The 13211-nt window shown below is 32.2% G+C and overlaps 1 protein-coding gene across 1 annotated transcript; it reads right to left on the bottom strand.

Annotated features, from left to right (window-relative positions):
• Positions 1 to 4756: 4756 nt before the first annotated feature.
• Positions 4757 to 12263, bottom strand: LOC140877460 (glutamate receptor 2.8-like). Its single transcript, XM_073280995.1, has 3 exons — positions 12011 to 12263; positions 5973 to 7294; positions 4757 to 5881 (listed from the first exon to the last, which is right to left on the bottom strand). Exons 1-3 carry the CDS (start codon positions 12261 to 12263, stop codon positions 4757 to 4759), a joined length of 2700 nt encoding a protein of 899 aa, XP_073137096.1.
• Positions 12264 to 13211: the final 948 nt, after the last annotated feature.

The following is a 13211-nucleotide window of genomic DNA, read 5'->3' as shown; positions in this document are numbered from 1 at the left end:
CTTGTTTTAGTTTTCACACGAATTAAGAAAAATTTATTAGGAAAGTAAATTTTAGATAAACTTTCTATTTTATCCCTATTTAATGTATTAAAAAATGATTTCACAATTTTTAAGGTGTAGTTAATAGGGGTATATTAGTAAAGAAGTGTAAAAAAATATTATTAAATATGGTGTATGACTATATATTTGGGACAAACAAAAAAAAACGTGGACAATATAATTGGGACGGAGGGAGTAATAAACATGCATGTCATTTGATTTATATATTGTGGATATTATTTTACACATATATGTGCGCTGTCGACTATCATATTTTAATTTCCAATGTCCTTGCCCTTAAACAAACCAGTCGGGGAGGGAAGCATAGTAAGATTAACTAAGAGTCACATTTCTGCACAGGATTGTATGATATTGTCCAAGAAAGTGTGCGTTTTCATTCTTCCTCCGTACATTTTATTCTTTAGTATTGTGTTCTAATTATTTTCACAATGGTAAAACATGAGTAGATTAGAGGGAAAGGGAAGGGAAATTGAAACTGAAGGATTTGACACAGTACTTCCATCTTCCTATCAGTGTGACATCTAAGGAAATGAATGTATGAACATCCGCCATAAAAAAACATATACCGTAGGAAGGTTTATCACGATGGCCTCACAAAAAGGTTCTTTTTTCTATATTTTAATTTTTGGAAATGTATGTGTATCTTAAGCTTGTTTTCTCAATGTTTTTATGATTGTATCAGTGTATTTTGATGGTGAATTTTTGCGTGACGACTGCAGATAATGAGTATCAAGAGTCAAATATCGAAGAAAAAGAAGAGATTGAATTCGGGTGATGCAGATGAAAATGAGCGTGCTTTGGAGCAGATACATGAGCTTGAGCAAGTACTTGAACTTTTTTGTGGAGAAAACGTTGGCTGATATATTTTTTGCTGGCATATATACTGATTTTTCTACAAATAAGTTATCTTTTATGAATGAATGTTAAATAAATGAGAAGAGGTAAAGACAAGAAGTTATTTTTGAAATAATAAACATGCACGATAGGAGTTGGGTTGATTTGCTTGATGTTAAATTATGTGTCATGCGACAATGTTTTCTTTTTTTTATTATTTAATATTTTTTGATTGATAATTAAATGGTTACCAATTGATTCTATTTCATATTCAACATAATTTATACAATAGTTGGATCAAATTCGCATGATAATTTTAATCCAACGAATATGATAAATATGGATATGCATTAATTTTTATTGCAATGTTGCACTCTTTACAAAAAAATTTAGGGGTACAAAATGATTTTTATCTTCCAGATGCTCGAATTCTTAACAATTTCACCCTTTTTATTTTTCATAATTTTTGTATCTTCCTCCATTAAAACTTGCACTTTGTTTGATTTGGATAGGGTAAAGTGATTAACAGTGGAGGTGCTGGAAGTTGTGGAACTTGCATAGTGGAGGTAACACACCAAGCTTCACATGATTTTATTGCTAAGTTTGTCAGGCGATTTCTGGGTAGGGATATTCCTTTACAAACTGTGATTGGTTCTCGGGCTGTGGATACTCTTGTTCGTACAATTGTATATTTACTTTTTACTAATCGAAATGGTGCTATATATCAGTAAACTGTTGTAAAGTTCTTGTTTGCTCGTCTTATTTTATTTTACCAAATCTGAGAGAAAGAGAGTGTTTGGGCAAAATATGGAATTCCAGGTCCTTGTTCATGGTGATGGTTTCACCACTTTCATTTTAAATAGTCCAGGATTCTTTTCTTGTTGCTCAATGGGTTATGCTAATGGAGTAGTTAGCTCTCAAGGGAGGCAACCTTTGGTTTCCTTCGGGGTGATATCATATGTCCAGTATGCTGAAATACCTGATGGCCGCTCATTCCTTGGCGTTCCACACTATTACAGGCATAGCTTGCTTGTTTTGCAAAGAGCAACAAACAATGGAATGAACAACAGCTGAAGTTTGTGATTAATTTTGGTGATATTGTTGACGGCTTCTGCCCAAAGGACCAGTCTCTAACTGCTATCAATACAATTGTCAACGAGTTTAGTAATTGTGCTCTTTACTCTTTCTGATGAAAGATAGTAGAAAATGTTTTTTTAAATAAAATTAGTATTTTTCTGATTGCTTCAGCTCAATTGGTTAATTTTCATAGACTTTGTATTGATTCCTGCTTTTGGAGTATCATTTCAGGCGACACCGTAAAAAAAATTAAAGGAGAATGGGTACAAGTACAGCTGGGGGAATGTTACTGTGAAGCTTGCTGAAACCTATGGATTTTGCTGGGGAGTTATGCGAGCTGTACATATTGCATACGAAGCTATAAAGCAGTTCCCCAACAAGAACGAACAATGCACTGTAGATATCACCACAAAATGTCTCGTAAGGGTTACATCGGATTGGAGGCTGAACTGGTAAGCTATGCATCATTCTATTTTTCATTTTCAGAAAGTAATTAATGTTCGTAAGATGAAAATTTTGGGATTGTAGAGGGAGAAAAACATAATTGCTAAAGACGAAGAAGTTGATAGATCGATTCTTTGGTATAAAGCTCGTGAAGACAAATCTGGAATCATTACGAGTCCGGACACATCAGAAGTTGCTGAAAAAATTGTAAATGTTTAGTTTTATCAATCAACATATTCCCTAGATATATTAAATTTTTTCGATTGATTTTTTATGTCTCATTTGTAGGATGACTTATTGGAGAAAAAGAAAAAAGGAGAATTCAAGGTTTCTGGAATGAATGATGTTTTAACCACTGTCTTAGGAAGTCAGGAACACCATGGAAGGGTTCGAGGTGTGGGAGGATTTGTAAAACCTCACGTTTTTTTTAAGACTCCAAGAAAAAAGAGGGAATCATTCCAGAAAACTACGACGGGAAACATCAATGAACAATTGGAGACTAGACTTTTGAAGGCAGAATTAGAGAAGTTGAAGGCTCAACTTGCTAGTGTTTTGCCAATCATCAATGATCGAAGTTCTGAGATTGTAGCATCAAACAAGTCCTCAGAAATTCAATGTCCAAAGCAAAAACAATCGAAGGATATGGACCCAAAGTTGTCAAAGGATTTGGAAGATTTTTATGAATGCGGCCCTCCTGACATGAAGGTTCGATATTCATATGTTTCACGGGAAATTTGATTTTTTTAATCACATTTTACATATGTATATATAATAATTTATTGTTCCTAAAGGGTAAAAAATGCCACCTTGCCGTCAAAAAATATGAAAATGTGGTGGCGTATGGCACAGTAATATCAGAGGGAGGCCCAAATGTCATGATTCACAATGTTCCACTTGGGGAAGAGAACTTCAAGGTGTCTGTTGATGTTGTGTTAGATGAAACAGCAATGCTTCCAATCCCAATTAAGTCTGGACCAACAATCGTTACTGATGCAATTGGAGCCATTGTTGGTTGGCCTAAAGAGTTGATAATTTTTCCAATGAAAAAGGTATTGTGACCAAGTATACTGATTTTTAATTATGAAAATTGGGAGAGGAGATGATTTTATTGCTAACATTTAGAATATATATGTGTGTGTGTCTGTATGATCTCCATCTACAAAATTCAAAGAAAAATGGTTTGCATTTGTCTTGATTTGTATACTTTTGGATGGATAATTTATCAATCTAATTAGTGTATTTTACGTTTCAGATATATATATATATATTAATGGTGTTATTGTATCTAATTAAAATTGTTTAATGTTGATTTAGTGATACATATATTTTTACTTCATCAATCAATGTAAAAGCCGAAGCCATATGTACTTTATTACTTCATCAATTAATGAAACTGCTGCAGTAAGGGCATGTTTTTACTTCGCCAAGTTACATAACATTTGAAGTTAAATAGAGCATTTACTTCATCACTCAATGTAAATACCGAAGTCATATATGTTCTATTACTTCGTCGTTTAATGAATCAACGGAAGTCATATATGTTCTATTACTTCGTCACTTAAGAAAACTACCGAAGTAAAATACGCGCATTTAATTCGCCAGTCAACGTAAATGGCGAAGTTATAGATGTTATATTACTTCGTCACATAATGTAAATGCTGAAGTAAAAGGCATGCTTTTACTTCAGAACCGGTCCAATATTAAGCGAAGTAAAATGGTACCCTATTACTTCGGTAATTTCATGCCTAATACTTCGGTTATTAAGCGAAGTAAAATGGTACCTATTACTTCACGTGCATCTACTTCGGTATTTATCTATCTACGACTTCAGTTAATATGCGAAGTAAAAGGCATAAATTCTACTAGTGTAAGGATAAAGCTCAAAACATAACTACCAGTGATTAAAAATCTATATCATGTGATATTAGTCAAAAGCTGAAATGCATATATAATTGTGACGCTATCTGAGATCAACCAAAAGATTAATAATTTTAAACTTCTATCAGTATTTATTCTTCTTGTACCAAAAGAAATAATATTATATAACACAAAATATATATGTATATATACAGAGATAAACACAACCTTATTAGAACAAATTTTTTTTTTTAATAACTTGTGTAATTTCTAATAGGCATCACACGTCTTGGTAGTTGATATAAAACAAGCACACACTTGGAAACAAAAGCTATGATTTCCTTTGCCCAAAATTAACTTAAATTGGACAAGAAATGCAAATGGTGATAGTTTAGATAATGCAACACATTGACAAAGACAAAGACAATGATAGCTGCAGCAGCTGATGGCTGCGTTAATTCCCTCGCGGCTTTGATAATCGATCTTATGAAATGGGGACTACCGAGCTGGAACGACGTGAATTTGGTGATACATCGACTCCCCATTCTTCTATGTCCCTAAAAGATTTGGGGTCTCTTTGATCAAAATTCTGGCAAATTGCATAAAGTTTTGACCAAGCTGTTGTGCCAGAGCTCCAAATGCTCTTAACAAAATTCCTGTTCTGGTACAGATACGACATAACAAAAAGGGCAAGACAAGTTACAGTGATGCCTCCTGTGATTGCAAACAGTACTTCAAAACTTCTCAACTTAATTTGGGGGAAGCTACTAGATCCATCTAGAGCATGATTATATGCTTGGATTTTCACTCTCCATTGTTTCTCAATATCCAGTATCTTGCCAAGGTCCATCAGCTTAATTAATTCACGGGAGAAGTCGGCAACTAACGGTGAACCCTTTGAGAAAACAAAAGCAAATCCATCAGTTGGATAGGTTTCACCGACGGTCATGTACTTATCACCGTAATGTAATAAGAAAAGGTTGGTATACGGCCGTGTAGAGAACAAGGCTGCTATACCACCATTAGACAGGGCTTCCTGACTTAGCTCTGGTTTTCTGTAGGTTTTGATCTTGGACTCGTCGAATCCCAAATGTTTCAAGTAATCAACAATGAAAGAACCATTGTGGCATCCAACGTAGGCACCACTTTGAATAAGTTCATTCGCTTCAGTAATAGATGGTGAAAGCCTTTGAATCGTTAATCTTGCGGAAAGGCTTGCCGTATACGTGGAAGCCAGTATGAGCACCACAAACATCCACACCCCAACAACCACTCGAGCTAAATTGGTCACTATCTGTTCACTATGTGCAGATAATAGTGCCATGAAAGGAAGATAGAGGATCATGCCTGCATGTTGGTGACCTCTAAAAGCATGGTTAAACCTACGTTCAAGAATCCAGAGCACAATACCGGTTAAAATCAATAGTGATATCGCAGTTAACCAGAGTTCTTTGCTAAGGGGCTTCAAGAAAATCCATCTGTCATTGGGATCATCATGTTTGATTGGAACTGTCATGGTAATTCCTCCTGGAGCAAATGGCATAGTGAAGTCCACATACCGTGATCGATTCGACGTGATCGTGATGTCTCCCACAGCTGCGTCAAAGTTCTGAAACAAGAATTATGATCAGGGACAGTGTTATAGATCAAGTTTTCGATTAAATCTAGCTTATCATCAGTCTTAGAGTTACGTTGTGTACCCCAAGATAAACTTGTTGGGTGAGTTCATTGTAATTTCCTGCACTAGAACCATCTAACTTTTGAAATGGAACATATTCAAACGGCAGGGCATATGGCAATTCTTTCAAGGCAGCTTCAAATATGTCAATGTAGCATCCAGTAGGTATAGTAGCATTAGTTTCAGGGTCTCTTTTCACTTCAACAAATTCCTTAAAACCAGGTTCTACTGGAACTCCAACTCTAAGCTTCTTACCATTGACTGAAACCTCCCATCCTCGCGGTCTATCTGTCGTGTCTCCAGGAAATATAATGCTTCCTAGTGTTGTATTTGAAGAACTAGTATTGCTCAAGTTTCTTAACAATCCGTGGGATGTTGTCCATATGCCTACCTCCTTGACCCCTTTTCCAACTACATTCAGTATTTGGAAAGCTGATGGCTCCAGTTGTCCTTCAACTAGATGGAACTTACCACCAAGGCCTTGAAATATTACCCCCAACATGGCTTCAAGAATTTTTTGGCCTGTCTTTGATATTTCAGTAATGAACACATTTGTCAAATTAATAGCACTTGTGTTGATCTGAAAAGAAGTCGGCTCCTCAAATCTAACTCTTTCAGCAGCTACAGCCAACGCCCACAAAGTATCATATGCCCACAGGCCATAAAGGCTCAACTCAGCCTCTAAAATGTCGGGATTATCTCCAAGGAATTTCCTTTTCCACCTTTTAGTGAAAGAATCGAGTTTTCTAGACCTTGGAATTACAGGCTTCACCCCAAGAACGCCTTGCATAGAATCTACAACATGGGAATCCAATGAAAAAAATAGGTCCATCAGCTCACTTGTTACGATCCATGCATAGCCTTCGCCCATCATTCCTGCTTCATTCACTTTTAGGAATAGTTTTGAAGCGAGTGAACTTGAAACATGCACCACAAATACCTTCGTTTGCATAGCTTTCATCTTATATAACTCTTGCAGTAGAAAATCATCAGTTGTTGTGAGGGGGATGATGGTTCTGTAAGAAACTCGAGCATTGACATCTTGAAATGCATTAGCCAGATAAGAAACTATCCCATTACCATAATCAGAATCTTCGTATATGAGAATAACTTGATTCCAGTGAAAATATCCAACTATGGCAGCAATGGCGCCTACTTGAGCTGCGTCACTCAAACCTGTTTGAATAAAATATCGAGATTTGGAATGCAGAGAAGGACTTGTAGCTGAGAAAGAAATGATTGGAACATTTGCTCTATCTCCATGTCCAATCACAAAGCTTGCTTGTGAAGATTTTTGAGGACCAATGATTGCGTCAACTTCAACACCCTTCAGTAATCCGAGAGCTGCATATGTCCATGCAAGGTCAAATAAAAGGAGGGATTGGACCCATTAATATGAGGTGGTCCGTTAAAATCAAACGGGTTAAAATCAAAGAACGATAGAGTTCAATATATCTTAAGGATATTATTTTAATTATAAATCAATCGTCTCATGATTCGCCATATCAATAATATACCATTAATTATGGTCATGTGTAAAGATATTAACCATCTGATACATGATTTGAGTAATACTCATAGTATAAGATCAAACGGATTCTTTTATATCTATACTAGCAATCAAGAAAATTTGACTAGTGTATATTAATAACCAACTTAGTCGGTCAATAATAAATATGACACCAATATAAATTTATATTTATTGTCTTCTGCCTTTAACTAAACAAATACAAATATCAACTAAAACCAATGAAAAAAATAGACAGCTGTCAATAGGGATGTAAAAACTACTCAACCCAATCTGTCAATCAGACACGAGTCGACCCGAAAAATATCGGATTGGGGTTGGGGTTTTTTGGATTCGAGTCGAATTGGATTGACCCGAAAAAAATAATCAGGTTCGGGTTGGGTTCGGTTAGATGACCCAATTTTTTTTTATTTTTATATAAAAATAAGAAAGATTTTCTATATTTTAATATATTGTAAGTTTGAAAACAAATTTATTGTATATTGATATAATAAATTTTCATCATTAAATGTTTATTTTGTATAATTTTTATTTTTTAAAATAATTTTTTATTTTTGTGTAGTAAGTATACTTTAAATTTTCTATAACTAAAATTTCGAATTTAAATTATATATAAACTTAGATTTTGTTATTATGTGATTAAATTAAATATTACTATTATTTTTGTGTGTTTTGAATTTTTATTTTATTATTTTGTTAAAAAATAAAAAAAATAAAAAATAAAATCGGATTGATTCGGGTTGATCGGGTTAGTCGGGTTAGCCAGATTCGGATTCGGGTTGACCATTTTCGGGTTGGCTCGGGTCCGAGTTGAGAAATTTTTAAAAAATATTTTCGTCAACCCGACCCGAACTCACTCGACCCACCCGAATTGACACCCCTAGTTGTCAGACGGGCCAACCCATGAAGGGACGGGCCGATCAGCCAAAAACCCTCCGTTTGGTGGGTCAGGGGCGGGCTGGCTCACCATCCCGACCGGCTGAAAATCCTCAACCCAAGGTGGATTACGGGTTAGGCAGACCGGCTCGCGAGTTCGCTCACAACAAATAAAAATAAATAAATAAATATTAAAAAATCATTATAATTAATTATACATTTCATTTCATAAATAATAATAAAAACATGCATATTAATAAAAGATGAGTGTTATTTACACTCCAAAAATTAATAATACTCCACCTTACTTAAATAATATGTTATTAGACATGATTACCCTTATAATATCTTTCCTTATACAATAAAATCTTGTTTGACCTTAAAAAACATCAAATACAATACTTTTATATGTCAACAACTTAAAGTTTAATATTTTTAAAAGTTTTTCATAATATTTTATCATATATAAATAAAATAAAGAAAATATTTTATTTTGATCATAAAATATTTATAATTTATCCTAAATTTTTGTATGGTTATACAAAATGTTAGACAATTTTTTTCACGAAAATATATGAAATAATTGATGTAAAAAATTTTGATGTACCAAAAATTTATTTAAATTTGATATAATATACAAAGTATCTTAACATATAAGATAAAATTCAGATTTCTATGTTATTATATATTTTTTATTTTGTAATATATTTTTTGGTGATTAAAAACTTGATTTTATAGTATAAAAATATAATTTGAATTTTATTTACGTTATGTAGAAAAATACTAAAAATTAATTTATATATTTTTTCTTTTGTAAAATTGTAAATACACAAATATATTAATTAACTATGACAAATAATTTTTTTTTACACATTAGTAATGTTTTTTGAAGATATTATATCATGCTTAATTAAAATTGTAATTTTTTTAAGATATAATAAAAAATTACAAAGATATGTAATAAAAAATAAAAACAGAACATCATTTGTTACGGAAATTTTATAAAAATATATAAATTAACACAAAAATAACAATAACAATTACGTTTTAATTTTTTTTATATTTTGCGTTTAATGATTAAAAATTTTAACCATAATTTTTTGAGTATTTAACATTGTCCATAATTATTTTAGGAATGTCCCATTGAAATCATTAATGAATTTACTAAAAATAAACCAATCAGTTAAAGAGTATCATTGTCAAGTTTTAATATAAATAGTAAAGATGGAGTCTAATTAACAAAATATGAAGTGTAAATAACACTCTCCTTAATAAAATTTCTAATTATTGATTTTACAAGGGTAAATGTTATATAAAGTAATTAATACAAAAAAAATTCCAACTTTCATTAAAAAAAAAGTATATATATCACCATAAAATAAACAAAAATAATAAATAAATTTTGGAGGCCCGCGTGCCAACCCAAGCCCGCCTAGGCCCGCGATCCACGCAGGTTGGCCCGCCTAAGCCCTCCTTTCAACCCAAATAAATTAATGAGAGAATTTCCTCTTTTTAGGTCTCTTTCTTTTTCGAGTCGTCAATTTAGATTAGATCTATAGGGTCGATCTGCCACATAACCACTAATCTTTATCATTGCAATATTCAACATGAGAGATGCTTTGCTACGTTGGTATGACATCTCTCTTTGCTTTTATCGGATGATTGCTCTTTAATTACAAAATTCTAAGTTAATTATTTTTTTTTCCTTTGGTTGATATTTATTTACGTAAACGTGGTTTTTACATATTTTCTTTTTTATGTTTTTCGTTACCAAAAAAAAAAACTGTACAACATATGATGCGTACATCTAAGTACTAGCTAGTTTTAGTTAAAAAAACACACAAAAACACAAAAACATCAAAACTCGACTTATGAGATTAATTGGTTCAAATTCCCTTTCAGTTTTCGCATCAAATCTTCTTGTTTTATAATACCTGTAGCTTTTAGGTATTTATAAAATTTTTAATAATCATTCTATATATATTTTTTGTGTCATATATAATAAATAATTATGAATTAATATTTGTGTTACAGAAATGATTTAATTACAATTTTCTTCTCATTGATTGACTTTTAAACTTCAAGTTCTCTCTTAAATATTCCCTATGTATGTTATTATTTCATATTTTATTTTTTTCTTAGTACTCACTCTATTATTTATTTTTTTGAGGTTTATTTTTTAGTGTAATTTATAACAAATAATTAAGAATTGATATTTATTTGTTTTATATTCCATGCATGTAGATGTTAAGATAAATTGTTGTAATAACTCTCTAATAAATTTATTTAAGTACATTCAATTCAGTTGATGCATTTAATTTATAACCATGTACCATTTTGAAACCTCATTTTCCACCAAATGCTTGTGAAATGAATCCATTCCAAACACATTTCAAGCGAAAAAACATTTATTGGTGCTTCGTAATCATGTAGCCGTTTTGAAATCTCATTTCCATACTTGTCTAATTTTTGGAACATATTTTTCATAAAATGCCCATGCAATTAATTCATTCAACACACAGTTCAAGAGTAAAGAAGAAAATTCACAATGCAAAAAATGTCTTTTTATTCACATTTTTATAGATAAAATATATACACACCCACACAAAAATTACACAAAAAAAGTATGTATATATATATATATATATATATATATAAAAGAAGAATAAATAGTTTTCATTGTCGACTTATGGGTGTGGTATACCAATATAGTTTGCCAAATCGAAAATCGCATATCGTACCAAAAATTAAGGTATAAGAAAATATATAATGATACCATGCATATCAAAATTTTTAGTATCCAAAAGTTTCAGTATCTAGAAGTAGCATACCGATCATAGCGAAACTTTGCAGTATACCGAGATTTTGATAGTATATATAGTTTTATCCAAATAAACCTTATATTTTTTAATTGATAAATTTATTATTTAAAAATAGGGAAAATTGATTTTTTAGTCCTGTATATTTGTCACTTTGCGATTTCAGTCATTTATATTTTCAGATTTCAGTTTTAGTCCGCTTTCTTTATTTTTTTGGCAATTTTAGTCATTTTTCCGATGTGGCGCTGACGTGGCACCAATTCAGTGCTGATGTGGAGCTGACGTGTACAGTGTCACGTAAGTATTTTCGAATAAAAATGACCAAAATTACAAAAAATAAGAACATATAGGACTGAAACTGAAATATGAAAACATAGAGGACCAAAATCGCAAAGTGACAAACATACATGACCAAATTTGCAGTTTTCTCTTAAAAATATTATGTAATTTTAAATTTACATATATTTTTTCAATATTTCGGTTTATAGTTTACCGAAAATTTCGATAAATTTGATATTTTTTGGTATGATAACCTCGGTATACATAAATTTTCGGTATTTTTTCCCACCCTAGTCGTCAATTAATGTTCGTTTCCTATTATATCATCCTCTAATCATAGTTAAGTAAAATTGATTGTTTTATTCATAAAAAATAAAATGAATTAAAATCAACTAAAAAATAATATTTGAAAATTTTTCCGCATCAGAAATATACTTTATTGACAAATTTAATATACTTAAAATTAAATTTATATATATATTACCATTTTATGTGCATGCATCATACTAGTACGTATAATTTATATATATATATATATATATAAGAGAAGATGTATACCATTAGATGCAGCGTCGATGACTTGTCCCTTTGAGTCCCTTAGATGAAGCACAAGCCCTGTAGTGTAATTCGGATTTGTGGCATAGAAATCGGTCATCGCCAAAGCTATGCTGGTCAGGCCTATACGCCCAACCAAAGAATCAAAATCAAGAATGACACCAACTTGAAATGTTCTGTTACCGATCCCAGTTTGTGCATCGCATAAGGAGCCAGATATAGCAAGTAGTGAAATATATAAAATCGAGAGGAGCATTTTCTTTTCTTGAAACAGATACACACATTATTCTTTGAAGCCAGAACCATGTATATATATATTTGTATGCCTGTAGGACATTGTGCGAATCGACGAAACGGAGCCAAGCTTCTCGGCAGAGTTGAAGATATTTGTGACTTGGTAAAAGTCCACTCTTATTAAATTTCCTCAATTAATTTTGTAGTAGCATTGTTATATATGTCATCCATGAAGTTGAAATAGATCTTACAGTGATGGATAGGCATACATAAAACTCAACTGGATGTATATTATAATCTTACTTGTTTTATATATTACATATTAATCAAGCACTTGAGATTCAAGAAACATAAGTTAACTTTGCATGGCATCAATTACACCTCTCTGTTCAATTCTTGAGTTTTGAGAGACAAAAGCAATAGTGTAAACGAACTTCACATACGTCACACCCCAACACAGGGGTTAGTTGACACCGACTTTGTTCTCAAACATCAATTCGAAAACAATTAATTTCAGTTTAATTTCAGAAACTTAAATAGCAGTCTTGTTGAATCCTGATTTTTTGTGATAACAAAATAATATATCATTGTTATAGTATGGACGTCATTTATATGTACGTATAACAGAAAAAACGTCTATCGAAAGATGTCAACCGATCTTATCATGTCAACCGACTGGAAGATATCGACTGACTTACAGATATCAGCTGAACTCTTGGATATCAACCGACTTTCAGATATCAGCCGACTTCATAACATATATCATCCGGTCCTCAGACTTTAACCGATCTTAGCTATCAGAATGAATGTCAACTGGAATACGATCTCAAAGATATCTACCGACTTCATAAAGAAACAAATGCCTAATAACGGATCCTTGACAAGACATCTTAAATGCAAAAGGACAGAGCATTTAAGGAGCCGTCTGACAAAGTTCGAAATGCCATTAATAGCATTTATTATGAATACA

This window comes from Henckelia pumila, chromosome 2 (assembly GCF_033568475.1).
Source record: "Henckelia pumila isolate YLH828 chromosome 2, ASM3356847v2, whole genome shotgun sequence".
NCBI classification, from domain to species: Eukaryota; Viridiplantae; Streptophyta; class Magnoliopsida; order Lamiales; family Gesneriaceae; genus Henckelia; species Henckelia pumila.
This window is presented reverse-complemented; position numbering and strand designations above follow the sequence as displayed.